General features: G+C 38.4%; 2 protein-coding genes across 4 annotated transcripts in view; one reads left to right on the plus strand and one right to left on the minus strand.

The window, feature by feature from the left end:
• The first annotated feature begins 439 nt into the window (after nucleotides 1-439).
• On the plus strand, nucleotides 440-5,974 carry LOC110850895 (proton channel OtopLc). The gene is made up of 13 exons (XM_035852572.1): nucleotides 440-838; nucleotides 1,767-2,321; nucleotides 2,540-2,654; nucleotides 3,362-3,467; nucleotides 3,539-3,622; nucleotides 3,697-3,813; nucleotides 3,887-4,566; nucleotides 4,636-4,698; nucleotides 4,761-4,795; nucleotides 4,863-5,055; nucleotides 5,119-5,466; nucleotides 5,562-5,587; nucleotides 5,654-5,974. The coding sequence occupies exons 1-13, from the start codon at nucleotides 726-728 to the stop codon at nucleotides 5,769-5,771; spliced, it is 2,553 nt and encodes an 850-aa protein (XP_035708465.1). The 5' UTR covers nucleotides 440-725; the 3' UTR covers nucleotides 5,772-5,974.
• LOC110850896 (teneurin-a) overlaps nucleotides 5,953-17,180 on the minus strand; it is a 124,281-nt gene continuing 113,053 nt past the window's right edge. For all 3 annotated transcript variants that reach the window (XM_035852570.1, XM_035852571.1, XM_035852569.1), the window contains 12 exons: nucleotides 16,844-17,029; nucleotides 16,302-16,386; nucleotides 16,160-16,229; nucleotides 15,023-16,047; nucleotides 13,746-14,804; nucleotides 12,407-13,654; nucleotides 11,901-12,075; nucleotides 11,533-11,580; nucleotides 11,269-11,445; nucleotides 10,908-11,131; nucleotides 8,705-8,807; nucleotides 5,953-8,567 (listed from right to left, as the gene is read on the minus strand). In XM_035852570.1, coding sequence (XP_035708463.1) covers nucleotides 8,266-8,567; nucleotides 8,705-8,807; nucleotides 10,908-11,131; nucleotides 11,269-11,445; nucleotides 11,533-11,580; nucleotides 11,901-12,075; nucleotides 12,407-13,654; nucleotides 13,746-14,804; nucleotides 15,023-16,047; nucleotides 16,160-16,229; nucleotides 16,302-16,386; nucleotides 16,844-17,029 — 4,702 coding nt within the window. In that variant the 3' untranslated portion in view covers nucleotides 5,953-8,265. The remainder of the gene's footprint in view (nucleotides 8,568-8,704; nucleotides 8,808-10,907; nucleotides 11,132-11,268; nucleotides 11,446-11,532; nucleotides 11,581-11,900; nucleotides 12,076-12,406; nucleotides 13,655-13,745; nucleotides 14,805-15,022; nucleotides 16,048-16,159; nucleotides 16,230-16,301; nucleotides 16,387-16,843; nucleotides 17,030-17,180) is intronic.

Raw genomic sequence — 17,180 nt, forward strand, 5'->3', positions numbered from 1 at the left:
ACTCTCAAATCTCAAGTTTTAATGTCATCACATATTTTCTACGGTTGACGGTAGCATTTGCATTATGTTAGAATGACTGCGCTGAAAGATTTCATGCATGCAAATCCTACCAGACTTTTCGTGATCTGTTTGATCTATTTACAAATTGTTTTAAGTGTTATCTGTCTCATCTTATGCATTTCTTTTACTATGCACATGTGGCATACGAAAATACGAATGAAAACAAGAAACGGGTTCGAGCGATTAAATATGCATTATGGATGTATACGAAATAGACTTAATGATTATACTTGTATGTATATGCGTGTGTAAATCTTTGGAACTATTCGTCGGCTATTTGGACGCTATATGCCAAAATATCAGTGCAGTAAGTAATAGACAGTCAGTCAACAGTGGCCAAATAATAGTTTTGAATCTTCAAGTCAATAGTACGAGTGCTTCAGACCCAGCCAGTCGTGCGTGCCATTTTACGACACTTGTAGCCCATAACTTTTTTTTACCGTGTTTTACTTTGTTGTAGTTGAGAAGAGTCTTCAAAACTGGATTTAATTGTGAAATTGAGACAAGTATTAATCGAAATTGATATATAGTGCTATCATATCTACAAAATCAATTACAAGAAAATTCATTCAGGATTCCTTCTATAATTTTCCGAAATTTTCTAATTTTGGAGCCAACGTAATTCCAATCTGTTAACAATCAGCGCCTTAGTCTGTTGTGACAAAATGAGTGCCTGGAGCCCAAAACTGGCTCATCTTGAAGATGTCAATGCAAATGACAGGCGTCACAATTCAGTGTCCAGAATCTTTCATCGCATTCGATCCGGATCACTTCCGGGGTAATAAATTGAAGATATTTATTTCATATATATTGCAGTAGTATATGCATAATTTGTATAATATTTTACGACACAATATCTCAAATTGACTTATGTGATTCCCTACTCTTACGATATCTCACTTTACCTCTTTTACCTGTCACCTATAAAATTTATGTAATTCATCCAGTTAACACCTTGAAGATGTTACCGGTCAGTTAGTTTAACGTTTAGCACGGCATACAAACTAATCCTTGTCCTAGGGTTAAGTTAAACGAGGTTTGCTCATTATAAATTCTGTGCCGTTGGCTCGTATTCATTTGCATAAACGAGTTACTTTTGACTCTAAAATTGATCTTGCCATAAATTTTGAATCTCTTACATACCTTCCAACGCGTGCTCAAAGGTCACAAATATAATTAGCCATGCGATCTATGCATGTAACACACCTCGTTCACAACTGTGTTGACTATTTGTTTTAAATATTTTGCATGCGTTTGGAAATGCATGCAATTTTGTGTCTGCTATTCGTGACATTATGATCACTAAGGGTTGAGTTTAGTCGGAGTCAAATTTGTGCATTTCTATAAAAATATATAAGTTTTCATGCCAAGAGTAATTTCAGCCCTTGTTTAGAAGAATGCACGTAAATGTACATTTGTACTTTCGAATACCACCGTTGAATGCAATTGAGGGTAAATTATATCATTTTGTGCACATTTTATAATTCACATGCATCCGACAAGAAGAGAAGAAAGGGTGAACACGATTGTAACTTGATCATGTCACTGGCTTGTTGCGTGATCTACATTTTAATTAAAGTTCAAAATGACAGCAATTTCCAGTTCCAATGTATTTTCACCAGCCAGATTGAATCTTTTTATCAGTATTTACTACATAATTATCATGACGAGACTACAAAATCGCTTGTTGTTGGATCTTGATGTAGATGGGTTGGTCGTGGTGCTGGTGGGGGTAACAACATTGCATCTCCATTTGCAAATCCTACAACTACTTGTGAGCTCATTAGCTCCATCGTCCCAAGTTCAGGATCTCATCTTCCCCTCGAACGGATTAAGTCACCCATTCTTGAGCAAAACGGGACAGAAATGACCTTAATTTCTCGACCAGACATGGAAGAATCTCACACTCCTCCCTTAGAGGAAGAAACAGCAAACTCGACAAGCAGCAGTACGAATACGAGTTCAGAAACCTGGGCGACATCTTCAAGAGGACGCCGCTCGGAATCTACGGCGAGGTGCATGGATGACGCTGGACCGTCCATTTCTTCCTCCTTAACATCTCAGAACGAATGTGGCCATTTTAGTGACCAACTCCCAGTAAAAATCCCTTTGTTGGACGATGAACAGAACTTGTACTCGTCACCACTTTCCATCGAGTCGTCCCCGCTAACCCCCAGAAAACACTTTACCATGGTTCCATGTCCGAAGGATGACCATTCAGATCTCTTGGATCCGGTCAAAGCTTCCAAACACAGGGGGAAGTAAGTAAGCATGAATTTACTAATTCACTGTATTCTTGGTCGTCAATAGTACTTTGGACTTGTTGTTGCCAAATTCTAACCGTTAATGAATATTCATGGCGAACGCATAAGAAATTATTCAGCAAAGAAATGGTTTGGAATGAAATTACTTAACAAGCTCTGATTCAAAGATTCGCATTTAAATAATCCACTCACTTTGTAATTATTTCCGATTGCAGTCAAAACCTTGGACTGATAGTGTCAGCTCTTTATGGAAAGTTATTGGTGGTGATGGGAATAGCGTTTCCAATGGCTGAAGTTATTTCTACCTACATTCCTCCATCGTTTTATGATGTAAGTATACACAATCAATCATAATGCTGCAAAATGGTGGTTTACATGTTGCGTTATATTTATTTTTCGGAGAGACTTCTCCACGTCGTATGACGTCTTTAACGTCATAGGAGTCGTTCTTATCTGATTGACAGAGTTACTAATTACATTGTAACGGCTTGAATATTCGTAGTACCAATTGAAAGAAAGAGTTACGCTGCTGCATGTGCAGCTTACAAATGTCATGAAAGCAAGAACAATTGATTACTGAAGGATCTAGGCAATTTACTTTATGGTTACAATGCACCGACCTTGATTTTATGAAATCAAAGTGCAAGTGTCGCTTAATTCCAAATTTTCCATGAAATCAATGCTAACTATGCACATGTATAGTCAGGAAGAGGCAATTAGACTGATTTATTCAAGATGAACAATTAATTCATGATGCGATCATCATTAAGTGGTCCTTGACTTTCATAACAATAATTTGCTTATCCGTATGTATGTACGCTTTGAAAGTCTCATATTGCACACCAACAATAGCGTCTGCTGGTCATGCAATAGTCTGCCATAAAAAAATTGCCCATGCAATGGATAATTGATTTCATGTTGAAATGTACGTACTCGGACAATGTGAGGACATGGAACGTAATTAATTGAAGACTACATCGTTACTTCTTAAATACGAATTTGTTAACGTCCTGCACTTTACACTTTATTAATTTCAGGGATTTTATCTCTACTTGTATTTTGGAAGCATCACATTCATGATTTGTATTTATGGGAATATGATGCGACAAAAAGCAACTCGTTCCATGCGATGCACTTTACAACGTAGGTCCACAACAATAATGCTACCAAATACCAAATTAGAACTAATATTAGTGCTTTCCTCAAATGAAAAGGTATCAGCACCATGAAGTCCCGATTGACGTCAGGGAATTCGACTGCCGCCAGTCCTCCTCGAGACGTATCTTCTGATTCTGAAGGTACAGAAATTCCTTTAAAAAATTATGTAACCCTCGAAATAAAATTTCACTAAAGTATTAAATATTTACAACAGAATGTGCAAGTGGCAGCGTTGACCACAATCACCACTACGATACGGAAGCCAACTTGGACCATTCTAATAAGCAACGTATTCATTTTGGCAGCTTTTACCTCCGAATGGGAGCAGTGGGTAAGAATCAGGAACGAATGATTCATTTTTACGAGTATGTAATACATATATTTTTTACATGCTCTATTTTCAGCTTTCGGAATTGGTAGCATGATTTACAGTGGCTTAGAGTTTGGACAGTACTTTGAACTTGATCCAGACACAAAATGTCATAACTTTATGATTGCCCTAACACCGGCCGTTCGGATGATTTTCACCTTCATGCAGATGTACTTTATCTTCCTCAATTCGAAAATGGTCGTTTACAAACTGGAGTTGGGTGCTCATTTTGGGTTAATGCACATGATAGGAACAAACTTGTGCGTTTGGTTAAACGTTTTGGTACAGGAAACGCGACACGAGATTTTAATGTTTTACAATCCGGACAATGGGACCATCACATATCCGAACCCAATCAGCGGATCTCACTCAAAACCACACCTGCAGGAATATGCACATCCAATTTTCACTCCAACTAATTCAGCTTCTTCAAGTCCGACAGCTACCACGACTACTTCCCCACTTCTGTCTCCACCCACAACGTCATCTCATGCGAGTGGAGGATTTGTGGATATTTCCTCGAATAGCACGATGGCCACGTTGGTCTCTGCAATGGAGGTCAATTCTCGAGTGCGAAGAGGTCTCAAGGGTCCCTACTCCTTTCTTGAATGTAGAAGATCAGACATTATGGGCAATTTGGTGCAGAATGCGTCCCCATTTCTCTTCCCGTGTTCAATCGAATATAGTCTCATATGCGCTGCGATATTATACGTTGTACGGATATAAGTTTATGAACCAATTTCATCATCTGCAACCCTAATAAATTCATACGTACATGTGTAGATGTGGAAAAGCATGGCCAAGATTAACAACAAACGGCTTCCTCATGGACCGTTTCACCAAATGGTCAGTGTGATATGTAGATGAATTAAATGCAAAAGAATGTAATTTAATACTTATTTTTACAGCATCTCCCCAAAAGGTCTCCTCATCATTATTCAGTGTAAGAAGTTTTTCTTTTAATTGATGTACGGAAAAATTTGTTTAAATTTCCAAATTTGGATACGTAGAGATTGCGCTCGTGCCAACAAAGGACTGTTTCTAGGAATATTTGTGCTGGTCATGACAATAATCAGTCTGATCCTTTTCTTTGTGCTAATAACTCGACCTGGTTATCAAGCTTTGGCCGTTTTGGAAGTGAACATTACAGAATTTGTATTGTACACGATGACAACGGTGGCAGTCCTCATAGGAATGTGTCAGGTCCTCCATTTGACAATGGGCATAATTAAAAAATGGTAGTTAAAACGTAAAATTATTTTATAGATGCGCGAACTGAGATATGTCAGAAGTCGAAATCTAGAGCTTGACAACATCTTGCTAATCGTGGCACAAACTGGGTCTTTTATTTACAACGTCTTTACAATTATCGGAGGGCACTTTACCATGAAGAAGAACACAGCGTTGGTTCTGGTGACCGCATTGTCGTCCTTGATTCAACTCTTGGTCCAAACCTTGTTTATTCTGGATGCATCTAAAAGGTCCGCAGCTACTTCTGAACAAGCGAGAAGGAAACCGGGCAGAGAAGTGGTCACTTTCCTCCTCGTGACCAACTTGGCCATGTGGGCGATCAACACACTGGAAAAATCCAGAGCAGATTCTCATCCGGTGCAGGTATGTATGTATGAAAATTGAGACTGACTAGATTTTTTTACAATGAATTTTTGATATTCTGAAATAATTAAATATGCTCTTCTAAATTTACGCAGTTGAAATTTTATGGCGTTTGGGCATGGTAAGTTGAAAACGCTACTGTTTATATTATGCAAAAGTTTGTCTAACTATGATTTGCATATTTCAGGACCATTATAACCCACATTTCGATGCCCCTCGCTATTTTCTACAGATTCCATTCGACAGTTTGCTTATGCGAGATATGGAAACGGGCATACAAGGTCAAACCCCCGGTTTATAGGTAACTGGAGAACAGGATGCAATCAATGAATACGAAAAAAGCCACCCCACAACAATTTATACGTATTTGTGTGATATTCTATGAAATGATGTCAACCATTTTCGTACAGGTGGCTATTTACATATGACTGGTTATGCATAATAATTGTGTATTAAAAGTAAGTGGAATGTCAATTCTGCAAACAATAAATTTTTAATAGATACCATATATTTCTCGTTAATACGGCAGTAGTAGTACATTTCAATCTAACTAGCATGAACAAAAAACTCATGATAATGATGAAACAATTCCTTCATTCTGGACAATTATTCACTAAACAAAGGCAATTGTCATATCTTTTCTTTCTTTCTTCCAAGTCGAAAATCTTTGTTTTGTGTGGCGCTTGCCCATCATCAACGTTATCAACCACTTAAATACATTGGTAATTAAATAGCATAGACCAGTTTTTATATAAAACAAGTAAAGAGTTATTGTATATATATGTGTGTGTGTGCTAATGACTTTTACATATATTTAGATTTGCATTCAGAATAACTGTTTGTTGTGTAACATTAAACACGCGTCATCATCATATCTGCTATTCAGTTTGAAAATACAAAATGTCCATTCATTCATCTTCTTTTTCACATATAGGCATAAACAGTTAGAGTTAGAATAATAGTTTTATGTATCTTGATAACGATTCAGCACTTATGATGGGCAAGTTTTCATTCAAATTGACATTTACATATATAGTTCATCAAAAATTACGGAAAGATTTACACACGCACAATTTCCCACGGATAATACAAATTAAGATTCACAACAGCACTTTTATAAATCCGGCTATTAAATATAATAACTTAACAGTTATGCGCGCTTAAGTTTCGTAATTTTTACTTGTTAACTTATGTACAGTAGGTTCTCAAATTACCAAACCAAAGCAATTAGTGTATCTATTTATGTATTTCTAATTTTGTATCCTAACTAATATTTTATTAATTTGGCTAGAAAGTTGACATTTCTCAGACAGATAGAAAGGTTTCTTCACTCTTCACAGAACAGACTCTTTTAAATACGTATCCTACGCATCAATTTAATCTCAGCGAGTCCAATATCATTAAGCTTCATAAATACCATCGTGGTTATTATCACCGAATAAAAAGAGTAGTAGTTCTATCTGTTATCTTAATTTGCAATGTCAATTCATTCCACAACAACAATACAATCTGATTGCAATACCGTATCAACATTTATCTAGTTTACATCTGCAACAATTTACAGTATAAAAGTACATCAGCAAGTATTGAATAATGGGCGTTCAACAATAAGAAACGACATTTAAAGAGTACTAATTGATTCTAATAAAGAGGATTTTTTCAATATTACCACTAGCATAATATGTATTTTTTATGTATATGGCAACGTTTCTTGTAATGTGGAGACAATACATTTTCACAAAATTAAACATTTATAAGGGTTACAACAGCAACAATAGGCTATCATAAATAACCGTTGGTATTATGTATGTCTAACATTTACAAATGGTTATGTAGTGTATGTAACTATTTACTATGCTACATAAATACAATTAAAACGTACAATATAATAATATATAACATCATCATTATATGCTCGTTACATGATTGTATTTTAGAACCGCACTGTGACATATTCCACATTTATGATCATAATTAGTTTGGCCATGTTCATGCGACAAGTGAAAAAATACACCAAATTAACTAATTTTATGGTAAAACCCGCTTCATACATGAAAACTCGACTTGACAAAGATTGTGCTGCTGAGTTGCAGTGAAATATGTACTCGAGATTGGAATTACTACAAGGAATCGTTCATAGTGACGCAACTTGCAAATCTTTGGGATACATTCATGTATGATACATACATGAATTTGGGAAATATGCCGACTAGGTTTTGACTTTTAAGTTCTTATTTGTTTACTTGTCCGTTGTAATGTTCAGAGTATAATAAACTTGCGTATTTATTTTAAAATTATAAGATTGACTTTGACTATAGTGAAACATTCACAACTTTTCTGATTTGGTCCTTGAAGTAGGTTTGTAAAATCAAAGCTGCGTATTATTAAATGTACAACAACAACAATTAACTATGTACTATACATATCTGGGTAACGGAAAAGTATTCCTTTGCTATAATTAGTTAGCAGCAGTACAACATTTAGTTTGAGAGGCTGATAATAATGATTCCTCACAAGTATTACTAATATTATGTACATATCGGTTTGGCGTTACATTTTTGTTACCTAATTGCGAGACCTGCTACCGATACAATTATTAATTTTCTTTGTGTTATCCTAATGCAATAAGGTACAATAACCGGCTGTGAGTTTGATCACATCGCTACATTAGATTTTGACACAGGAGCAACACGATCAAAGTTAGTGGTATGGATTTCGCCAGAGTTTCTTTCTTCTTAATGGAGGGAGCGGAAGACACTGAGAAGGGGGTAGGAGCAATAATAATAGATGATTATTATTCTACCGACTTGTGCTGCTGTTGTTCCGACTTCGCTGGGACTTTGACTTTTTGATGATGCGAACGTTGAGGGGGTCATCTGCGAAGAAGGGGATTTCGTCGGGATCATGGACAAACTCGTGATGATGGGTGGGGAGGTGTCCGTTGGTCAGGATGTCTTCCTTCTCTGCAATGGTAAACTCGGGGACGGGAAATCCAGCAGCAATGAGTTCCTTCACGTTCATCCAGGCTTTCCTCCCTGCAACTCCTTTGGCATGATGAATGAGTCGACTTTCTTCTCTGGGGCCAGTTAACCCGTATTTGACTGAAATGGATACATGAAATGCATATTATTTATTTTTCATTATATGGAATACAACTTCAAATATGCATGAAAGGTACATTATCTCAAAACCTAGTATTTCAACCTAGCATTCCAAGCCACACTCAAAAAATTCTTACCTGAAATAACTGCTCCTGACATGGCAATTTTTACATGAATCATTTGACTTTCTGTGGACTGGTCGTGCACAGTTACATTAACTTGGCCACCGATTCTTTTGAGCTGTAGAAAGAGAAAAAAATATATACTTATTTCAAAAACCATTTGATGAAAAACCATTGCCTACCCGCTCAGTCATTGACCAGGCTTTTCAAGCGACATAACATGATCCTCCCTGTCCAACTTTGCTACCTATGCACTCCAGTGTCTCTATACTTGTGAACTGTCTCCCCTTCAAATTTCAAAATAAAATGGAGCCATCTCCGAAACAACAGAAATTTGAAGTTGAAATCGATCTCCCAGATTCGGGCATCCAACCAACCAAATTTTTCTTTGAAGATGAACATGGACAGTTGGTCATCATTAAAAGTAAGTTGGTGTTGAAATCAGTTAACAAATCTTTTTAATATCGTTGTTTTTCTTTTTCCGTTTCATTCTTTTTCAATCATCTTATCAAATCTTGTTTCTTTTCAATTTTAGAAGTTTTACCACTGACTGCTGGTCAAGATGATGATGAACCTCAACTGGAAGTACACCCCTCGCGATTTGTGCTGAATAAGTTCGTTCCACGACCAATCACATCTCTTATTCCAGCACAAAAAACCACAATGAGGGCGATATTCAATTACGTTAAAAGAAGATTGGGGTACACTCAAGATGAAGAAATGTTCAAAGACGTGGACGAGGAAATGGACACACTTTTGCGTTCTGGGCAGACGGTTACTGTGACTTGGACAAATAACAAAGCTGAAACGGTAAATACAAAAGTGGGATTGACATCGGGACAAATTCAATTTCGGGATTCGAACAATTTACTCAAACATATTTGTCACCAAAAACATTGTTGGAAACAAGCCACCGCCAACTATAAATGTCGAGAACACGATCCAACGTCGACAACTACAATTTGGTTGAAGAGAGATAGTCAAAACAAAGACGTCCAAAGTTACGTTTTAGTCGCAAGTAAGTCCCATAAGCCTGACTTCATGATGGATTTTGAGACAAGTTTGGGGATGGAAACATGGTGCAAAGCAGAAAACAGGTACATCCAACAAAGAAAAGCCAAAGAATCAAAACCTATCTGGATAAGTGTGATGGAATGGAAAGTGAAAGGAGAGGATGAAGCTAGAATTTTTTTCCAAACATTGGGATTTGCAGTGCATCTCATTTTCCAAATAATTAATACCACAGAAGCAGAACCCCAGAAAAAATTGATGCTAATAAAGGAACGTTTTACAATTGATCGAATTCGTTGGGATCTTGTTCGTCAACTCCTACAGGAGATGAACATTTCAATTGGACTAGAAGGGAAATCTCAACTTCCGAATCCCGACCAATCACCATTGATCCCTTGCACTGGAATCCGAAGGCTAGTAACGGACAAGTGGGTGTATATGAAGGTAAAATAAATACTTATCAATGTCATCATAAAATAGCTCTATTAACATAACGATGAATTATTTTAGTTCGCTGAACGGAGTGACACGGTGACAGAAGTTTATGTGGGTAAAACCACACACGATGCAGCTCACCGTCACACTCCAATCAGTAAACGTCACCCTGCAAATGATACCGGATATGGACTCTTCCAAGTTTTTGAGGGAACTAGTGAGACTGATGTGATGGAAGGAGTGGCACAAGTTGCAGTGGCATTTTGTCAAATTCTGGGAGGAACACTGGACAATCGCAAGATTCAAATGGAAAATGTCCGAATCGAGAATGATAGAATCTGGTCAACTATTCATCTTGATCAGTTAAAGATTATTGTCGAGTATTTGTGCAGTCAAAAGCTAAAGATTGACATTCTAAATTTTGATGTTGAGAACATAAATTTCAAGCTAGTGTTCGATACGGTAAATCCAAATCGTTTGTTGAAATGAATTATAACATACTTTTTGAATAATTAATATTTACGTATACTATATGAATTAGTACATAGAATTGATACACAGAAGTAGGATTTGTGTTTAAAGTTTATCTAATCCTATATACGCTTACCTGAATGTCATCTATACCATTTATATTATTTAATAAATTCAGTTCCTAGTCGTTCCTACTTGTTATTTGTTGTTATCCAAAATACTGACAAGTTCACTCAAAGATATACCTGATCATTTACAGTTATCTGTTGTAAACTATCAAACGTAAAAACTCAAACGTTACCTCAGCCAAGTCATCTGATGCTTTCCAGAGCTCCTTTTTGGCAAAATGGAAAGTGTCTTGGGACGGAGAGTGAGACACATACTTGAGAAATTCACTCCCATTCAAAATGAGTGTGAAAACATCTCGATATATTCTATTGGAGGCGCAGAATGGACAAGAAATCATCGCTTTTCCATCTGCTGTTCTACTTAATAGCATACTTTTCCCCAATGGAGGGTCAATTTCTGAAAAGGAAAAGAAAACTTATTAACAACCTGGATCATTTGGTACAAGAGAGATTTCATATTTATTTGAGCTGGCAAAAGTCTCCCCCACAATTCATACTTTTCATTGAGACTTGTGTAAGAGTACATATACTTACGAGATATTACACCGGCAGGATCGGGAACTAGTGTAGACTTTGTAACGACACTGCCGGGATATCCGAGATGTGGGATGTCGAATGTCTTCTCCAGCACTCTGCTTTCCAGTCCGGAGACGACCACCGGAGAGTCCCGCCTCTGATTTATCACTCCAAGATTCTTGAACATTTGTGGAGCTAGTGAATAAGAAACTCGATCAAGTCTATACCAAGTATATGCGTACCTAAACATTAGTATATTTAGCTTTATATAACATGTCTCACCTAATGATTCCAAGTTGTAGCCCAAATGCTGCAGCCAACTATGATGATCTGAAATCAGGGAAGGAGGAAAGGCTAGAAATAATTACTTTTACTCCGGCGAGACACTTTCTCTCAATTACCAACTTATGTAAGACATTCGGGATGCATTCAAATGGTACTCTTATGTAATACTCCTTTGGTGAGTGCAATTAGTTACGTAGGATTTTTTGCAAAAAATTTGATTCGACGTATTAAATCTGGACTTGAAGAAGCAAGCTCTTTACTACGTATTTGTATTTGTACCACTCGCCAAAGTAAGCAGTAGTCATCAAACCATCCCATCATCCTTCTTAATCAGATCTCAAAGGAAGGCATTAATGAATACGTACCAAAAGCTGGGGTAGATTCGTGGAGATTGATGGGATCATTTCCACTCATACGGTAAAGATGTAATTTCTCTGGAGTCTTGACTTTCTCCAGCGTTTTCTCCCAGTCTGGAGTCAAGAACTGTCCAATCAATGGGTCGTAGACTCGGCCTTCCTTCGTGTGAACTAATGAAGTCACCTATTGAAAGAAAAATCACAAGATAGGAGTCATAATTAATTCAGACTGAAATCATGACTAGATCCGACAAATCAGAGTGAAGTGCTGATACGTATCACCACTATAATATGTATGTATGCATGGACATTTCGTCGCATTATCAACAGTTGAAGTAAATACTTCAGTGATTACTAAAGTTAAAAAACTAATATAATTTCTTTTTCCCTTAAGCTTTTTTTCACTTTTTCTGTCCACATACATTTTAATTTGATTTTGTTAATTGACAAACTGTTCACGTTGCCGGAAGGGAGGGGTACTAATTAGAAATAATGAGTTGACTGAACAAATTTACCTGATCGTATATTCCTCCACAAAAGTCGATGGGAAGATAAAAGTAAGAGTCCGAGTCGTAGATAATGTGTCCATAGGGGCTTCTGCTTAGTTCCCTCACAGTTTGGCCATATTGATTAAAAATAAGGAGAGGGGTGCCGCAGTGGTCACTGCATACATAGTACTTTTGGTTGCGATTGACTTGGAAGTAAATCAGTCTCTGAACTTCATCATACACCAAATGAACCAGCCTGTTCTCTCGAGGACTATAAATGTGAGTGACCAGTTTGGGGAAAGTCACATCACCGTACAGGAATTGAGTCGTGTTCCCGTGGTTGTCTTTACGAGCGACGAGACGATTTTCATGATCGTAGAAGTATTCCACGTCAAACCGCCCATTCTTCCAAATTCGTTTCAAATGGCCAAGGGAGTTGTAGGTGAAAAACTCCTCTCTCGCATTTTGCAAAACTCTGCCAGCCATGTCGTATTTGTACTGTTTCTCACCAAATCGAACGATCCGATCTTGCTCATTATGCTTCAGCGAGATGGTATTCCCTCGGTAAGCTAAACTTTGCAAGTTCCCATTGGCATCGTATTCAAACTTCCAAGGCTCGGTAGATTCTACGCCAATTAGTTGGCCGTCCCCATCATACGTAAAGTTTCGCATTGGCAGCAGACCCGCATTCTTGGTGGTCATCTTAAGATGGCGGATTTTATGTGTCGTTTCATAATAGGCATACTCCATTCGGAACACTTCCGTATCCTGGATGGACAAAGAGTACTGGAGAGGTTGGCCGTACTCATCTCCAACCCTGGAAAAGACAGCAATTCCATCGAAAGTCGTGGTTTGATTGTTGCTCAATTGCGAGACGCGGAAGTTGCCCATAAGCTCTCTAGCCCCAGTTCGTAAGTTATAGCTCAAGGGAAAGTCAGCCAGTAGATTTCCTCCGATTCTTCCCTTTATAAGAATTGGTCTAAAGTTGGAGTCATACTCATACATCATTTTTGAGGCAGAGAGTCCCAATTTTGACCCATACTCCTTCTTGTCCTGAACTATTTTGTGGATTCCGTTGGTCCATATGTGAGAGGTTGCTTCAAATCTGTTTTCAGTCACAGTGATGGTCACACCTTTTGCCTTGTACTTTCTGCTGACTTTGCCCTCACTGTAGAGCATCTGTGTTGGCCGTTTCAAAAAGTCGTACTCGTACAAAATCCGGCCACTTTCAGAAGGAAGCCAAACACTTTCCAAAAGTCCGTAGGAATTGAAGTACTAAAGACAAAGACAAAAAAATATTAGCACATTGCACGCATAATTTTTTGAACTATTTTACAATACCATTCAAAACACCAATTTTACTTACTTTGACAAAAGAATTCTTGATGGACCCGTAACCTGGGGGTTGGTAGACTAGCTTTGTGAAACCAATGGAATGTTGCAGTGTGAAAAAATGAACCGTGTTCTTTGGAGTTTCTACACTCTTGAGTCCTCCAAACATGTCGTACTTGAACCCGTATGCTCGTCCAGATTGCAGGGAAATTTTTGAGGGTTGACCATACTCGTTGTATTCAATAGTTCGGATGCGTGTGCCCTGCGAGTTTTTCATCTCTGTAGCGAATCCATTTCTTCCGTAAGTTACTTGAACACCACGTCCATGACCCCACTTCCAGCTTTCGATTCTATTAAATCGATCGTAAGTGATGTTCATTGAAGATCGGAGGTCATTGTTTGGAAAGGGGACAAAGTATAGGGGAAGTCCTGTTTTGTCGTACTGGATAAAAAATACGGGTTCCCGATCCCGGTTGTAAATAACTTCACGAGACAATGACTGGTCAAACTCTAATGAAAGAATGCGGCTATCATTAACAAACATCTGACGATCCAAAATCCTTTCTGCTGATCTTGTTCCATCTCCCAGTAGCCCAAATTTCCATTCAAATTTATTGCCCCAACTGCTTTCTCCGTCTGTAATGTATTGGAGAGACGGGCCTCGCATTAGATTTCCTTCCAGCAACATTGGTGGGTTGGCTTCCTTGAGCAGAGGGTAAATGCCCCATGACAAGCCGGACATCTCAGCTCCGTCCTCGGTTTTTAATGAAAAGCTGATATTTTTAATGTCTGTTTGAATTACTTTCTTCTTGAGCGTCACGTCGCCAGTGCTAACTTTGCTGATTATCACTTGATATGTTTCGTCGTTGCGTAAAATGGTGTACTTGAGGAAGTCGGAGGGTTTTGAGACAGAGTCAGACACTCGGACTTGTATACCCTCTCCGACTAGTTCGTACTCAAAGTTGGTAATCACGCCAGTTTCGCTAATTAGGGTTCGAATCCTACCGTAGCCGTCGTAGCCATAAAGCGAGCTTAATCCGGTGGTGGTGGTTTTTGCAGTGAGTAGGCCTTCGTCAGAGTACTCTAATCGAATCTGTGGAAATTAAATGTGGAGCAAACATTAGAGCTAATCAAATTCAAGACTGGTCATTCTGGTCAAATTGGCATTTGTTGTTGGCATTGAAAGTGTAACTTAAAATAAGCCATTGCCCTAAATTTTAAATTTTTGTTTACGAAACGAAAGTATTTATGTATATGTGGGTTTAAAATGATTAACCGAAAGAAATAGATATTTTATGCTAGTAAACTAACCTCAGAGTTTTCCATTTCTTGAAAGTGAACTAGGCGTCCCAAATGATTAATCTTGAGATTGCATTTCTTTCCCTGAGTATTTTCTATCGTCGATACCACGGATGAATAGTCTCGGAGGAATAGGATCTTATTCTCAGCAGCATCCGTTATTTTTGAAAGTTTGCCGTAACTCGTATTCTTTGTGTAGAGGAAAGAGTAGAGAATTTTCCCTGATTTAATATCCTTTGTAAAAGTGTGCTGGCCATAACGATTAAAATAGTAGATCTCTCCCGTTGCTGGGAACACAACAATCCAGTCTCCAATGGCATTCGGGAGTGGAATAAAACTCGAGACTTGCTTAATTTCCAAGTTGACTTGGTCAGCAACGTAGATCGTCCCATCCGCACCAATGCTGAGTGAGGACACAAATCCAGCATTTAAATTATTCTGTTGTCTTTCATCAGCAGAGGATGAGGCCGAGGAAGGAAAAGAGGCGGTGGTGGAGTTGGGTCCATAGGGTGCGACTTTGTCTGTTATCAACAGCAATGGCTCTCCATCACGTTTCACAGTAAAGAGATTCGAATCTTCGGAAACGAAATAAAGCTGACCCTTTGGGCTGAATGCCAAGTCAATGAGTGGTCGAGTCACTTTCTGTGAGGCATCGCACCTCAAAGCTCGCTCAACTTGATTATCGTCTGTGATTTGGAACAGTATTCCTTCATCAATGAACATCAGTCTATTTTCTACGAGATTTAATGCCAAATTAGTGGGCCACTGGAGCTGAACTTTTTTCACGTCTTGACGTTGCAGACGACAAGACTCAAAATCCGTGGTTGCCACACTTGGTCGACTCAGCCTGTGCCCGTGGCTCCCGACTAGAGTATGGATCACTCCATGCACGTCCACGAATCGAATGCTAGGTCCATCAGCAATGTATATGGATCCATCCGTACTGATCGCTATCCCTTTCGGATGAATTAACTTTGCCAGTTTTGCCTTGAATCCATCTCCGCAATTTTCCGAGTCACCAGGTAGACACTTGAGACCTATGGAGTTAAACGTTAGAGTGTCCTCAATTTTAGAGCAGTGAAAGTGTGACTACAGAAAGAATAGATAAATAACTATTCGTAGTTTGGATAGGTCATCAAAATTACGAACCTGCACCCACCACAGCCACCCAGTTTACTCGAGGATCTTCAATTTCCTCCATGGAATTTACTTTCAAAACCTGCACAAATAAAGACACTTAACTCCTTCAACCAGAAGTAATGTCTTTCATTAACCATGGCACTCCACCAACCTGGTATTTCTCTGAGTCAGAGACATAGAGGTGCCCATCCGCAGGCGATATTGTCATGAAATACTGATGAGATACCTTCGTGGCACTAGACAAAGGGAGCACAATAGCCAAGATTAAAGCCACCACCATCTCATCCAAATGTAAACATTATATTTCCACCACTCCGTCTTTCACTCTCTCTCTCTCTTTCAGGATCCTTCTCATAACCCCGACGGCAAACTCTCTCTAAAGTCACCCACTTTCACAATATTTCAAAGAACTCTCCCAATGATGGAATTGAACAGCATACGTACATACGGAGACTGTATGTTGTTCTTGCATAAGGCTTCCGCTACCGTCGTACAGTATTCCATACGGCTTTCGTACATTCGTTTACAGCAAACCTTTCACATGGTTAAAACTGAGAGCCGTTGAATCCAAACTTTTGTATATAAAAATACCACACTAACACGAATAAAAGGACACCGCTTTCAAAAACAAGAAGAGAACAAGAGAGAGATTGTGAGTGATAGTAGTGAGCGACTTAAAAAAATCCTCCTTACCTCAGTTGTAGAACTGTGTAAACTTTATTCTCCGGAGTGATTCTTCGTATGAGGTTAAAGTCCCCAACATAAATACTGCCATCAGGACCAGTGGCCAAGTCGATGGGTGAAAGCAGGAGATTTTCACATGGTTCACAAAGCAGAGATCTTTGTTGACCTTTGTGACCCATGATGGTTGACACAATTCTGAAAGTGATAAAACGGAGAATTTATGTACGTGAACGCTTGTATGATTCCTCTCGATAGAAAGTGCTTTGTCGTTCTTTCATTTTATGAAAATTTTGCATTTGTATATAAGGTTATCGTCACTGTTTTCTTTAAAGATTAACTAATGCGT

This window comes from Folsomia candida, unplaced genomic scaffold, assembly GCF_002217175.1.
Source record: "Folsomia candida strain VU population unplaced genomic scaffold, ASM221717v1 Fcan01_Sc006, whole genome shotgun sequence".
Taxonomy (NCBI): domain Eukaryota; kingdom Metazoa; phylum Arthropoda; class Collembola; order Entomobryomorpha; family Isotomidae; genus Folsomia; species Folsomia candida.

What these genes read in the sequence shown, in the direction of transcription:
- LOC110850895 (XM_035852572.1), top strand. Translation starts at nt 726, where the DNA reads ATGAGTGCCTGGAGCCCAAAACTGGCTCATCTTGAAGATGTCAATGCA. An exon ending in GCTTCCAAACACAGGGGGAA is followed by an intron (nt 2,322 to 2,539) that starts GTAAGTAAGCAT and finishes TTCCGATTGCAG; the next exon opens with TCAAAACCTTGGACTGATAG. An exon ending in TTTTATGGCGTTTGGGCATG is followed by an intron (nt 5,588 to 5,653) that starts GTAAGTTGAAAA and finishes TGCATATTTCAG; the next exon opens with GACCATTATAACCCACATTT.